The 14,031-nt window shown below is 40.2% G+C and overlaps 1 protein-coding gene across 7 annotated transcripts in view; it reads right to left on the reverse strand.

Annotated features, from left to right (window-relative positions):
* Positions 1–14,031, reverse strand: part of LOC121911871 (mitogen-activated protein kinase kinase kinase kinase 3-like) — a 41,944-nt gene that overhangs the window by 17,144 nt on the left and 10,769 nt on the right. For all 7 annotated transcript variants that reach the window (XM_042433780.1, XM_042433777.1, XM_042433783.1 and 4 more), the window contains exons 2-14: positions 10,304–10,361; positions 9,578–9,668; positions 9,269–9,333; positions 9,041–9,096; positions 7,927–7,974; positions 7,385–7,427; positions 7,030–7,102; positions 6,302–6,433; positions 5,862–5,924; positions 5,603–5,684; positions 4,753–4,869; positions 1,834–1,912; positions 1,627–1,685 (exon numbers count right to left, since the gene is read on the reverse strand). In XM_042433780.1, coding sequence (XP_042289714.1) covers positions 1,627–1,685; positions 1,834–1,912; positions 4,753–4,869; positions 5,603–5,684; positions 5,862–5,924; positions 6,302–6,433; positions 7,030–7,102; positions 7,385–7,427; positions 7,927–7,974; positions 9,041–9,096; positions 9,269–9,333; positions 9,578–9,668; positions 10,304–10,361 — 966 coding nt within the window. The remainder of the gene's footprint in view (positions 1–1,626; positions 1,686–1,833; positions 1,913–4,752; positions 4,870–5,602; positions 5,685–5,861; positions 5,925–6,301; positions 6,434–7,029; positions 7,103–7,384; positions 7,428–7,926; positions 7,975–9,040; positions 9,097–9,268; positions 9,334–9,577; positions 9,669–10,303; positions 10,362–14,031) is intronic.

Genomic DNA, 14,031 nt, shown 5'->3' on the forward strand with positions numbered 1-14,031 from the left:
TAGCACTGTAATTCTGAATGGATGAACGCTGGGGAGCTCAGAATCACACTGGTCAGCAGCACACAGAGAGAGAGAGAGAGCATTTTATTACATGACTTTGAACGAGGGGGTAGAAACTGAAGGACGAAGGGATGAATGTACAGTAAACGGATGACGCAAAAAGACCTACACTGGTGATTGTGTTTCACCGTCACATTGACGGATAAATAGATGGACGGACGGGGAGGAGGGGTGGGGAGGGGGGAGAGGGAGGTAAGGATCGGATTTGAATTTAGGATGGATTTTCCAAGCCAACTTGAAAGGAGAGAGGAACACAAAAGTGAGATTGTGGGGAAAAAGTGCAAGTGCAAGGGAAGAACAGAAAAAGTGGGTGAGTGAGGGAGGGGAGCACTTTGAACAAGAGGCTGTGATTGTGCATGAACCCTGCTGCACCATCCCATTTGTCCACTAGCAACCACTTTTTTTCCAGCTGCTTCAAAAGTTACAGGCACCTATAGCTCCTATATAACAAGCATCTACAGCTACAGCTAAACCTACACGTCACTACTGATTTTTTTAATGAAATGCAAACACTAACAGACATTTGTTGTCTTGCATGCTGGGAACTAGAGCTAGCAAAGCCGTACAGTATGTTCATGTTAGTAGATTAGGCGACATAGCAGCTAGAAACTAAAGTCGGCTGTGTTTCGGTTCTGTTGTGTCCATGTGGTAGCTTCTGTGTGGCTGTCAGTCAGCACCACTGCCATGTTGATGATAAAATTTTTATGCTTATTATTATTCTGCTTATACAAATCCAGGTCACCATGCCAGCCCGCTAAGCAAGGCAGTTAACACATCTTTCTCCACAGCCACAACCTCCAAGCTTTTCCTGAGGGATACTAAGGCGTTCTAGACAAGTTCGGACATGTTATCCTTCCGGCATGTCCCAGGGGCTCCGAGCAGTTGGGATGTATCTGGAATATCTCTGGGTAGGTACCTGAGGGGCATCCTGATTACATAGCAAAAATCACGTCAAGTCCTTTCAATCCCAAGAAGCAGCAGTTCCCACTCCCAAGCTGCTTCTGGGAATCCAAGTTCCTCACCCTGTCCCTAAAGAAGAGCCCAGACACTGTGCAACGAAAAACTCTCAATTCTGGCTTGCTCGTATCTGCAATCTCAACGCTTAGATGCACATAAGAAAGCAGGGAAAAAAATCAGGTTCAAGGAATAATAAAAAGTAAAAAAATAAATAAATCAAAAACACATTAAGACACACTTCAGTAACCTGCTTGTAAAATCTTTATTTGCAGAAAGCAGCTGGTAAGAAATCTGATTTCTTCCCTAACCACTAAAAGATTCTTGAAGCATGACCGGCTTATAAAAAACAAATTTTTTGACTAAAATAGGTCAATACCTCTTCCCTCCTTGAAATACCTCTGTTTTGTGACTACCAGAGTGAATTATGTGGATGGGCTTATTGTTTGGTTCGACACAGACTGACAACAACATGGACTGGATGGGGTGCTTCCTGTGATTAGGTGAGGATCGGCCATGCTGGTATTGGTGAAGTGACAACCACACAAACATAATTGCACCCACCCACACACACATATATAAACAAATATATCCCACAGCTAATAAACTCACCGGTTCATGATGGGGTTCTGTCTCCTTTCTCAACGGAGGATCAAACTTCACCTGACCGACTGAGGAAGTGAAAAAAAAAGAGGCAAAGACAGAAAAAGAGGGAACAACATGAGATGAAAAGCAGTTAAGACTTTTTTGGAGTTTTCTGACTTTAAAAGACAAACGAAAAAATGTATTTGTTCATGTTGACCTTGTGTGTGAACTCACAGTTAATCTCTGACAACGTCTTTCCTTCCCTGGTGCTCCTGCTGGTGGAACGAATGCGGTGAGGAACAGAGACCGGAGACTATCAGGAAAGAGAAAGAAACACACACACACACAGTCAAATAGCTGTTCAAACAATATACACAGTGTGGTAGTTTACAGGGTACTTGAGAAGATTACAATAGGTTTAAAAAAAACATAATCCTTCTGCTATTTCCTGTGGGTGGGATTGGATGACACAGCAAAACAGCCAGCCTCACTCTGCAACCAGACAACCAAAACATAGCAACAGTCAACGAAAAGCACAAACCTTCCCTAGCAACAATATTAACACTTTGTCTTAGTGATGACACAGTTTTTGTTGAGTCCCAGTTAGGCAAAATATCTTCTATATATCACCATACAGCACTTTGATCTTTTTTTTCTTTATACAGGTGAGGTGACCCTTGTGTCAACAGCTAACCCCAGACGTTTTTTCCATCACACACTATCCACTAAGCTTCGGTGGGGAAACTCTAAGCCAGGCGGTGTTAATTAAAATACACTAAGCCAACTATATGATGCTAGTTGTTGGTTTCCTTTGGGAATAACAAAGGTTGTGTATTGTTTTGTGACCTTTATGTCAATGTTTGTGCAAATTATCATGGTTTAATTTCTGAATCAATTCAATCTTCAAATGTAAACAAAGCGAAGGACATCACTCCTTATATCCTAGCAGAATCGCTAAAAAACACAGCAATAATGCAAACCATGCTCGTAAAGTGCCGGATACAGACAAACCAAGATCAATCACCACACAGAAAATGCATTTATCAAAGCCACAGTTGCAGCTCAGATCCACTAATAGATTTGTCCATTTAAAACCACATCTGATAAGTGTGATAAAGCCCATTCTGATAGCACACAACTCATGGTTAGTAACTGGAATTGCAAAGGTAGATGAAGATGGCTTCCAAAACTGACATGTATGAGCCCTTTACATAATGCATCCTGTATCCTGCGTTTCCAAGGAAGATTTCCTTTAAGCAGGGCCGGGTAAAACAATCCACGACTATTTTAAACTGCTTGGACTGCTTGAAGGGGGCTGTACTGTATTAATGACTTTAAAATATTTTCCTGAACCTCAACATTCTTAAAATTGAGGTCAAGGGGTTTTTTATCTAAAAGTCAGAAATGCCGCTTATTTGCTCGCAAACACCTGGAAGTGGTTTAGATGCATTATTCAAAAGGCGTGTGATAATGTCACACTTTGGTAGGCATCTTTATGAACTAAGATATGTCGTTCTATCGGCCAGCTGCTGCCACAGGACTGGAACGAACACTTTAGTGATCTGCTGTGGTTTAACCAAGATGGCAATGATGTTGTCATGGAAGTGAGCATTTTTGTGTACACTGGTCAGTGTGTATCTCATGAAGTCATTGCAACTACAAATTAAAGGAACAGTTCAACCTTTTAGGGAAAGACACTTGTTTCTTGCAGTGAGTTAGATGAGAAGATCAATACCACTCTCATGTGTAGATATGAAGCTAGCCAGCAGTCAGTTAGCTTAGCTTAGCATAAAGTCTGGAAACAGAAGGGAAACAGCTAGCCTGGGTCTGTCTAAAATGAACAAAATCTGTATGTGACCTGCTGTAAAACCACAATTTGTTATTTTTAGGATACATTTTTGTACGTATTAAACAAGATCTAGAGATATAACATGTTAATTAGTGAGCTTTATAGGTGCTGGTAGGCAGATTTTGTTATCTTTGGACAGAGCCAGGCTAGCCGTTTCCTTCCATTTCCATTCAATACTGTAAGATTAACTAACCAGATGCCGGCTGTAGCTTCACATTTACTGTACAGACATGCACAAGATATCAATCTTCTCATTTAACTCTTGGCAACGTAGCATTTAAGAAAATATAATTTTCTGTACTTCTGTAACTTTCTATCAACCTCATGACTTTTAATTAAAAGAGATGTCTGTCAAATGTTTCAGAACTGACAATATTCCCTAATTATTGAAGAGGAATCTAAAATCGTATAATTGTAATTATATGATAATATAAATAACACTAGTTCATAGTAAGGCATGGATGGATGGATGGACATGTCAACAGAATATAAACATTAAATACATGTGCTCGCTGGCATGTTAAACTAATTATGCAACTGCCACGGTAATCCATAGACCATCTGAACCTCACATGCCAATGCCAGTTTCCATGACAACACCAGTATACACTGAAATGAATGGATATCCACTTTCTATTCATTCAGTCCTGTGGTCGTCCTCCCAGTCAAAAAACCGACTGACAGTAACGGTTTGTGTTAGAATGACATCACTGCAGACACCGCAGCCCACACTGGTACCTTCCTGCGGGCCGCAAAACGGGGTGCACGTCGAGCACCGGGGCTTATGGGTAGGAAATGACCCCTGTACTTAAACTGGGAAGGAGGTAGAGGATGGAGAATGGAGAGAAGAAGACAAGAGAATAAAAGTAATGGGGGAAGAAGGAGGAGAGAAAAGTAAAGAGAAAGAAGAAGTGCTACAAGGAGGAAGAGGAAAGAGGAAGAAGATATGCGGAAGGGTGAAAAAGGTAAAAAAATCAAGAAGAGTGAAGTTAGAAACAAACGGAAGAAAAGAGGTGAGAGAAGAATAAAAGCACAGACAGAAAAAACAGAGGGAGAAGGACAAAGAGCAGAAAAGATGAGTCACGTGCGCCAAAGGAAAGGAGCGACTAAGGCTGAGGAGAGAAGAGGTGATCGTCGGTGGACGGAGAAGGAATTTAATGGACGAGGAACAAATGAGGAGACAGAAAGGAAGGAAAAGAAGCGAGATCCAGCAAAAGATAATCACCACTGTGTTTGACCTGCTTGTGAGCTTGACGACACTTTTGGTTTTGAAAGCAAAAAAACCTGAGAAGGTTAAAGGTTACCTCCGGTTCAGGGTCGTCATCATCAAAGTCGTTGTAGGTGCTGTGGTCAGGATTGTTGGCTTTGTCCAGCAGCTCTATCGCCAGCGTCCTGCTGAGAGGCTGGGACACAAAGGGGTGCTGGAAAGACAGGAAGGACAGGCAGCAAATCAAAGCGATGCCTTAAAATAGCTCATTTTTTTCTGTCCGACCGACACTTAAATAGCTCAAAAATATTCCTTTACGAATGATTAAATAAAATGAAAGCATGCTAGAAGCTGGGACAGATATTTGATGTTGTGTTTGACAAATAACTAAAGTGACTGTTTATCAGAGCTGTCATAGATTAACTGTCTGTTTGTTGACTCGACTAACTGTTGTGGCACTACGATAAATGAATGTAACACCTGACACGGAGTGATTAAATATGTTTACAGAGCAACCAATGGAGTTTATGCCTGGCTGATATTGGTTTAGTCTATGTGATATACTGTATCCACCACCAGAAGCATCATCTAGTATATACACACAACACACAGTCACCTCATAATTTAGCTTTTTTACAAGTTAAGAGCAGAATGCAGATAAACTATGTCAGCCTATTAAAGAGGAACTCAAGATTTAGCTGATAAAATGTGGTTAGATTTAACAATCTAATGTTTTTTAATTGAATGTGCAACTGTAGAGATTAATGTTTCTGTAAAGTTTACAGGCATACATGTATAAACATAACAAATAGCATAGTAAGGACTTTTGTGGAAATGGTCTAATCTGCAGTGTGTATCCAGAAACGTACAGTATAGCTGACGTGGGTCACACTTCTACAAAACCATTAAATCTTTTAGAATTATAAGCGTTTTGTACTGTTGCTCACCTGCAGCAGCTTCTCAGCTGTGGGCCTCTTCTTTGGGTTCTTGGTCAGAGCTAGCTTGACAAAATGGTGAAAGTTGTTTGTCCTGTCATCCAGTAGAGAGAGAGGGGAAGACACAGAGGAAAAGAAAGGTGACAAAATCAGCACAGATTTTATACAACTTCATATTGCGTCTAAATGTATCTTAATATCTGAGAAGCGTGAAGAACGACAACTGAGAGAGACATAGAAATCATGGATGGGTGGAGTGGGGGTCTCTCACCATTTAAGCTTATCTTTCAACTTAGGAGGCTGGAAATTACTCTTGGTCATTAAGAAGAGAGCCCTGTGGGGGGAAGAGAGAGATTAAGATAAAATTAAAGTCTTTACAGCAGAGTAATAACAACATAACTGTGAGAGTCTGACATCCTGCAATCATAATAATAAAGTCAATACAGAGGTGCCATCGCTTTAACACCCCGGTCTCATGAGTCTTTGCTATGTTTTACCACATCTGTTGGAAATGTTTCACTTTGTACACAGTAGTAGATGTTGGAAGCTTTGCACACCAGGGTGTTGTTGGTGTTGCATAAGTGGCAGTAGCAATATCTGGTATTTTGACTTGCAATAATGTAAAATACCTTTTTGAGGTGCTATAGTGTTTAAACACTCATAAAATGTCTCTGCTCCAATAAAACTGTGTAATAATTAAATGTATTTTACCTCATGGGGTGCAGGTCAAACATAGGTGGCTGTAGTTCAGCCAGCTCTATTGCAGTAATGCCCACAGCCCAGATATCACACAGCTGGTTGTAACCTCCTTTCCTCTCCACTGCTGCTACCTCTGGAGCCATCCTATGGAGAGAGAGAGAGAGAAAGAAAGAGGGAGAGAACAAAGGAAAGGAGACAGAAGGAGGGCATGAAGAAAACAAGAAAAGAATGGGAGTAAAATGTGTGCTCATTTTTTACAAAGTCCTAAATCAGGTTAATTAAACAGCAACACACAAGTAGTTTTTGAATTTTTCCTGCAGTATTTCCCTCCTGCTGCAGCCACTGCATAACAACAGCATCAGAACAGAGAGTTCTCCCACCGTGTACAACTCTATTACTTCTCCATAACTCTACTTCTGTGTCAGAGTGCCTCGAGGACTTAAAAATTCCTGGTTTGTTAAGCTGAGATGTGAATGGTCTGGTTTCACTACAGCTGCACTGAAAACCATTAGCTAAAGCAATGAATGCGTGAAACATGTCAGACAACACATTCTGGTGTATTCCCGCATTCCTGCATGACCCATCAGACGGATTCCATCATACTGCCTGACGTCAGAGAATTGATCCAATTCCCACACTTTCCCCTAACATGGAGTAGAACATAGGACTTCTGCATCGGCTCTACCTGCATACGTATCCACATGCAGTTTTGAGGGAGCTGAAAAACAAGCACAACTCACCAGTAAGGAGTTCCAATGAATGATTTCCTCTTGGCTAGAGTTGCTGTGATCTGGGCTGACACCCCAAAGTCAGCTACGGAGAGGAAAAGGAGAGGAAAAGAGGAAGGGGGGAAAGAAAGAAGAATCAGAATAATAGAGGGGAATGAGTGAAAGAATTGAAGAGACAGAATGAAGGAGGGAAGAGATGGATTGTATTTAGGGGAGAAATAAATTTTTAAAAAAAAGAGGAAAAACAAGAACACAAATTATTACACAAAAGGGGAGCAAGAAGGAAACCAAATCAGTAAATGAGGCCATTCAGATTCAGTCTTTTGAAGCAGAAGGTAATTGCAGAGACCATGTTTGTTTCTCTCACCTAGTTTAACATAGCCGTTGTCTGTCAGGAGGATGTTGGCTCCCTGTCAGAGACAAACATGTCACGCGTCAGGATCCAACACAATAAAAATCACACTTCGAGTCAATTCAAATTAGCTTGGGAAACACATTCAGCAGCGCAAGTTTGTTGCAAAGTGGTTTGTCATTGATCAGTGTAGCCTGCAGCTATGAATCAATTATCTTTTTTTTTTCCTCCATCGCAAACACCGTCACACATGTCTCCAACATAATGTGTTCTCATTTTCAACATCACTAAACGTATGCGTTCGCACCCTTCTTCAGAATGTGATGAATTATCATTAATCGTGATAAATTAACAGAATTAAAGTTGCTTTATCAGCAAATAAATGCAGAGGTTAGGGATAGAGGTTAATGGATTAGACTATAACAACCCACATACATGGTATATACCCAGAGGGAAAGCACATACAGCATGCTCCACAGTATATTATTGATAACTTGGATAGAGTTTGATCATTTTATATAACAGGTTTTATTCCATATAATTTTCCCCAAGCTCACCTTGATGTCTCTGTGCATTTTTCCTTTATTATGTAGATAGTACAAACCCTGAAAATAGAAAAATCACACAGAAAATGATGTTATTCACTGCTACTGGCGCTTGCAAAAAAAAGATGAAAAACGTGACAATAAAGGATTACAGTACACTGAAAAGAAGCTATCAATTACTACTAAATTATCTGTCGAAGAAAACATTCATATATTTTTCACCAGAACCAGCTGTTCATTGTCAAATGTTCAGGAAATTGGCAGCGCAGACATATCATCTGTGTTTCTGATAGATGACTGGCTCCAGTACAGCATGCAAACACAATACAGTGTTTCCTCCAGGCACCAATCTGACTTTTTCATCCCCGATACCGATACTGATACCTGGGCTTTGGGTATCGGCCCGATACCGAGTACCGAGCCGATACTTGTGTTTAATTGATAAGCAGTATGTCTCACTGTGTGGAAGAGACTGGGATCATTCTTTTATGTATGAGGCAAAAACAGGCTTGACTTGAACATTGCTTTCCTAACATCATAATAAATAGATACATAGATATATATTCACTGAATTGTTATTTATTAAAATAATGGTATCCAATACCAGCTTGTCCCATTGTCACCAAAACCTGATCCAGCTATTTGAGTCAGTATCAGACAGATATCCAATATCAGTATCAGTATCAGTATCGTGCATCTCTTGTTTCTCTGTAGTTTTATGCAGCTGTTGTGCTTTGGGAAATAATTCCAGTTTTGTCTCAAAATCTGTTAACCTCTAATTTATGTTGTTATTCGAATGGATAATATTTCAGTTTTGAAATGCTTATGCAGAACATGATATGCTCTCATAAAACATACAAATGAACATTCTTGAATAATGCAAAGTAGTTTTCTGACTTCGTAACCTGCTCTCACTCTGCAGAGTCAGTGCTGAAAGTGTAAGCGTGAAACACTAGAGACAATGATTGACAGTTAACATCATTCATAATTTATGTGTCTGTGTATAATTTCACAGAAAACGAGGAGCAGTTCCAGCTTAACAGAGGATGTCTTCTATGTATATGTCTGTTTATTCCTCTGCTCCCATTTAAAAATATTATGGCACACGTTATACTGTATACACTACCTGCAGGGTCTCTCGTGACATGTAGGCTATCTGTGACTCTGACAAAGGCCCGGTTACTGCAGAAATGACACGAGGAAGAGTGAGAGAGACAAAGAGAGAGAGAGAGAGAGATGGATGGGTATCAAAGAGTTAGACAGGGTTAAAAACAAAACAAAAAAAATAAAAGACATTTATAGTAGATCAAAAAATGCGTGCGCGAGAGTGCGTTTTGGTGCGTGTCCTTCTTACCGTGATAGATATCCTGCAGAGAGCCTCCCCCACAGTACTCCATACTGATCCATAACTTATCTCTCCTGCATATACACACACACACACACACAAGGAACTCTGTCAGTACACCCGTATACAACGTCTCACACTAGTGATTTGCCCTCACAAACTTCCACCCATCTCTTACTTTCCCACATACGCCAGCTGATCTCTCTTTTTCCTCTCTCTCTGACAGACACACACACACACACATTTAAAACCACAGTGAAGCAACATGCTTTACTAACAATAACAAACTTATTTATAACATCTGACACACACTCTTACCGGAGATAACTGCCAAAATAGGCCACGATATTGGAGTGTTTACAGTCCTTCATCATTATAATCTCCTGCTGGACAACAGCAAAGTCCTCACCTGGAGAGAACACATATACACACACACACACATCATGAATACAGCGATAAGGCTGCTTGACTGGGTCATAATGACTTACAGAGCAGTACACCAGAGAAGAAGAGAGGTTTCATTACTTTGTGTTTGTGTTGGAGTGTGCGCATGTTTATGTTCTATGTATGATTTTCTGGCAAAACGATAAAAGTTGCACACTTGAAAACCTAAATTATTCAAGCGATTTCCCGTGTCATGATACATTTGTGATGATACACACTTTTGCTGTTACTTCTAAAGTATTTTTTCAATGTTTTCCTTTCTTTAGTGAAATAACAGAAGACAGAAAACCACAGAAAGGAGGAAAAAAGGGGGGGAAAAATAATCTATCGGGAGAGAGACAGAGCGAAGGACAGTGACACAAGGGAAAGGATGAGGGTGAATTGCGGGGAAGGGAAAGAGTGTGGAAAAGAAGAGAGGCTAGTCTAAAAGTCTGATGAAGGAAAAAAGCTAAAAGGAAAAAAGACAGGACTGTAGCGAGAAGAAGAGAGAATGAACGGTGACGCGGTGTGAGAGAGAGAGGAGGCTGATGTAGGGATAGAGACGAAGATGACGCAATAACAAGGAGGTAAAGGAATAGAAAAGAAAATGAGATAACTCACCCGGTTCCAGTTTGATGACTTTGATAGCAGCCAGTTCCCCTGTGTTTACATTACGAGCCTAACAGAGGGGGGGAAAGAAGGGAAAGAAAGCAAGTCAGTGAAGGCTCTAAACACAAAAGGGAACATTTGGGAATGTTGTTCATGTAGCGTCGAGATGCGTGGAGCACCGTATGAGTTGCACTGAACTGAGAGACAAACTGTTGCTTTTGTCATCAAATTGTGGAGGGACGTAACACAATATTAAGAAATGATATGTACATCGGCACTCATTCATTTCAATGAGACTGTTGCATTGACCTAGTGGGGGGGGGGGGGCTGACACAGAGGGCTCCAGCACAAAAATATGAACCTGGCTTAACTTTTTTCAATGCAACGTCATCTGACCAATCACATACATGCAAGCACATATTCCTGTTAGATTACTTTGTCATGTGAACTGCATATTTCTGTTTACTTCATGATTGTCTTGGAGGATAAAATGATCCCGGGCGTGATAAAACCTCACAGTCTCATACTGTAGTATTGTAGCTTCTGACAATACTTCAAACTCATGGATCTGTTACTCCAATGGGACTTTCTGGATTGTATTTCATCTTCTCACCAGTACCTGAAGCAAATTAGCAACAATATCCACAAATGTGGGTAAAAGTCATACAGCTATGATAGAGACGTGCACGGCAGCGTTCACGAGTGTTTTCAGTTAGTTTGGCTGATTTGACGTCTGCTCACAGGGGCAAAACTATGCTGCAATGTAGGTGAGGTCACCAGATTCCCTTGAACTAATCAGAGTGATAAAGGTGTAATTTGTCCCATCCTAACAGGTGCGACAAAGCTAAGAGGAGAGTCGGGGGGGATGTCAATCAAGTGGTCTGAAGTGAAATCACCTGTGTGGGTGCATCACAGGTGTGCAGGATTTTTAAAGACATTTCAGAATTCCTGTTCTTTTAAATGCACAACAACAATCATCGAAAATGCTGTTTGCAGCTAGTTTAGCAAATTCAAAATAGCAGAATGCATTCATAACTCATTCAAAACAGTAATCTATGGACAGGAAATCGACAAGTTTTTCCCCTCTATTCCTGAAAAGCTGACATTTGTCAAAAAAGCGGGCTTTAGCAGGACACTGAGGCTGTTTTTCTATAAATAGTGAGCTGTGTTTACATCTAGTGTTGGTGAGGCAGAGGAATTCTACATGAAATATACATGAATAAAAGATGCTCTTTCAGAAGAGACATGAATTGCTCGCTTCTCTCAAGCCAAGTGTGTGCAAGCACGGCTGCGTGTGAAACTGCAGAAGTATGTGTGTGTGTGTGTGTGTGTGTGTGTGCGTGAGAGAGAAAGAGACGCTTGAAATTGACTAATACGACCTAGACTTTCAACATAACAGACAAAACAACAGCCTAATATTACGTTATGTCTCTAACACAACAGCTCTCTCTATATTTTCTGATTATATGGTTTCACTATTTCCCATCTAGACGGTGAGATCAGACAGAAACACCCCCATCTACCCTCATACGGGCTGCAGCCTCACCAAATCCAACATTAGATCGAAAAGCCCTGACGTTTTATATTCTGATCTGTTCACTTTATTGGAAAGTTTAGTTGGAAAGCTTTTCAGTTATTTAAAATGCACTACGACATTAAAAGTGCTGTGCTTTTATCAAAGGCCCCGAATCTATTACAGTCACAACTTGAGTAGTTTTGACATACATCAAATTCCTTTTAAGTTTTCTTTGTTTCTATTACAGTCATGCATAATGTGCTACCTGAACTGCTATGTCAGCATGAGCAGTAATAGCCATCATGGCTGAGGGGAAAAACAAATTAGCACCACCAAAAAAAAACTTAAACTGCCCCGACACACAAAGACATTGGAGCACTGCCCACACAAGTGCACTGCAGAAACACAATAGCAACGAGGAGACAAAATAAAACAATGAACTCAAGGGTAACCGCGGGAAAACAACTACGCACTATCAGGAATTAATCGGTAATATTATAAGACGATTAAAAGAGATTTTCAGTTTTGTCTAACAAGATCGGTTCAAGAGCATGATCGACTGAAGAAGAAGAAGAAGAACAGAGACAGAGGAAGAGCAGCTGAGGACAACCCACACCAAAACAAAGCTGTAGTGGGAGGAGAGACAAAGAGATGCAAAGAGAAAAAGAAGAAGAAGAGAGAAGTGGAGTGGAGAGCAGAGACAGAGTGTCTTCAGTCAGCAGACAGACCAGAGATGACTCATAGCGTTCGGTGCCACTGTTAGTGGCAACAACACACAGCCCGACTCCACTTGATTGGCTGGGTGGCTGGCTGCTGTGACCGACTGAAGCGTGCCATCTGGTGTAACCGAGAGCGTGCAGGTTTGATCCACAGTTACTGTTAAAGTAATTCAAATCATACCGACAGTTTCATGAGCCTGAATTAGCCGTTGCTACTCAATCAAGCTCAACTTTTGCACCAATCAATGTAAATGCTCCAGTCCATCAAATCTAGTTAGTTTCCCTGTGTTATGTAGGGGCAAATTAATGAATGGGAACCACTCTAAGATTATAAGAAAGTAGCGATGACTGAACTAATAATGTTCTCAAAAACAACCGAACAAAGAAAAAAAAAGGTCTTTCTTAATAGTTAGAATTAATGGTTGGAAGAACAAAAAAGTATCCTGCTCATTTTCATTTATTCTGGGTGAGAACTTCAAACCTCACAGTTAAAATGTCAAGTAAATGAATGACTGATGATATCACAACCTGGGTGGGTGCCTGACTGACTGGTTAACGCTGAGGCACAGATGACTGGCTGCTCGGTGATGGTGACACGGAGAAACAGGAAAAGTGATTAAAGGTAACAAAGCAGAGGATGCCGTACATGTGCTTGGGAGCAGGACTGGGTATACTTTGAAATTTACAATACCTGGGTTTTTGAACTGATATAAGAATAAGTTTTTTGTTACTTTGGAGGAAATATTTTTCTATAAAGCCCTTTATAAAGTTCTCAAATGTTTAAGTTAAGTTTTGCTTATTGTTACTTGACTTGAATTTTTGAGCTTTGCTGTGCAGAATGACGCAAGGCTGTTTTCACCTTCATGAACTGAATAGGGGGAAACTTTGTACTCATTAAAAATCTGAACGAGGCGTGTACCTACAAGCATGATTTGCGACATCACAACTAGTTCAGAGCCGATAGGGGTCAATGATGCAATGACGGAGAAGGATAGTTGTTTTATTTTAAGAGATTTTAACTAGTTAACTTTGAGGAAAAAACATGCACACAAATGATTATTCAAAGTATTTTTATACGTCTTAAAACATGTCTGCTGGGATCTTTAAATGTTTGTTAAACGCAAGCAGCTGCACATAAAAATGAAAATAGGAAGAATTATGATTTAAATAAGAAACATTCTCATCAAAGAATAAATAAATATGAGTGAGGCATGTGTTTCATACTTTGTGCCAGAACAAATTTTCAGTCAGTACAAAAAACTATTAAAGTTCAATAACCTGCCCTATTTTGGAAAATGTCCCTGATGAGAACAGGGCTGAATTAGTAATAAATTAATTGCTAACAATTTTAATAATTGGCTTTTAGGCAACTAATAGGACAAAGCAATCAATGTGAAGGGATCACCTTGGGCTCTGGGAAATTGTAACTGGCATTTTTCAAAATTCTGTGACATTTCATTGACTTTACAAATATTCAATAAATCAAACATATAACTGAGAGATTA

The sequence above is a fragment of the Thunnus maccoyii genome, chromosome 14, assembly GCF_910596095.1.
Source record: "Thunnus maccoyii chromosome 14, fThuMac1.1, whole genome shotgun sequence".
Taxonomy (NCBI): domain Eukaryota; kingdom Metazoa; phylum Chordata; class Actinopteri; order Scombriformes; family Scombridae; genus Thunnus; species Thunnus maccoyii.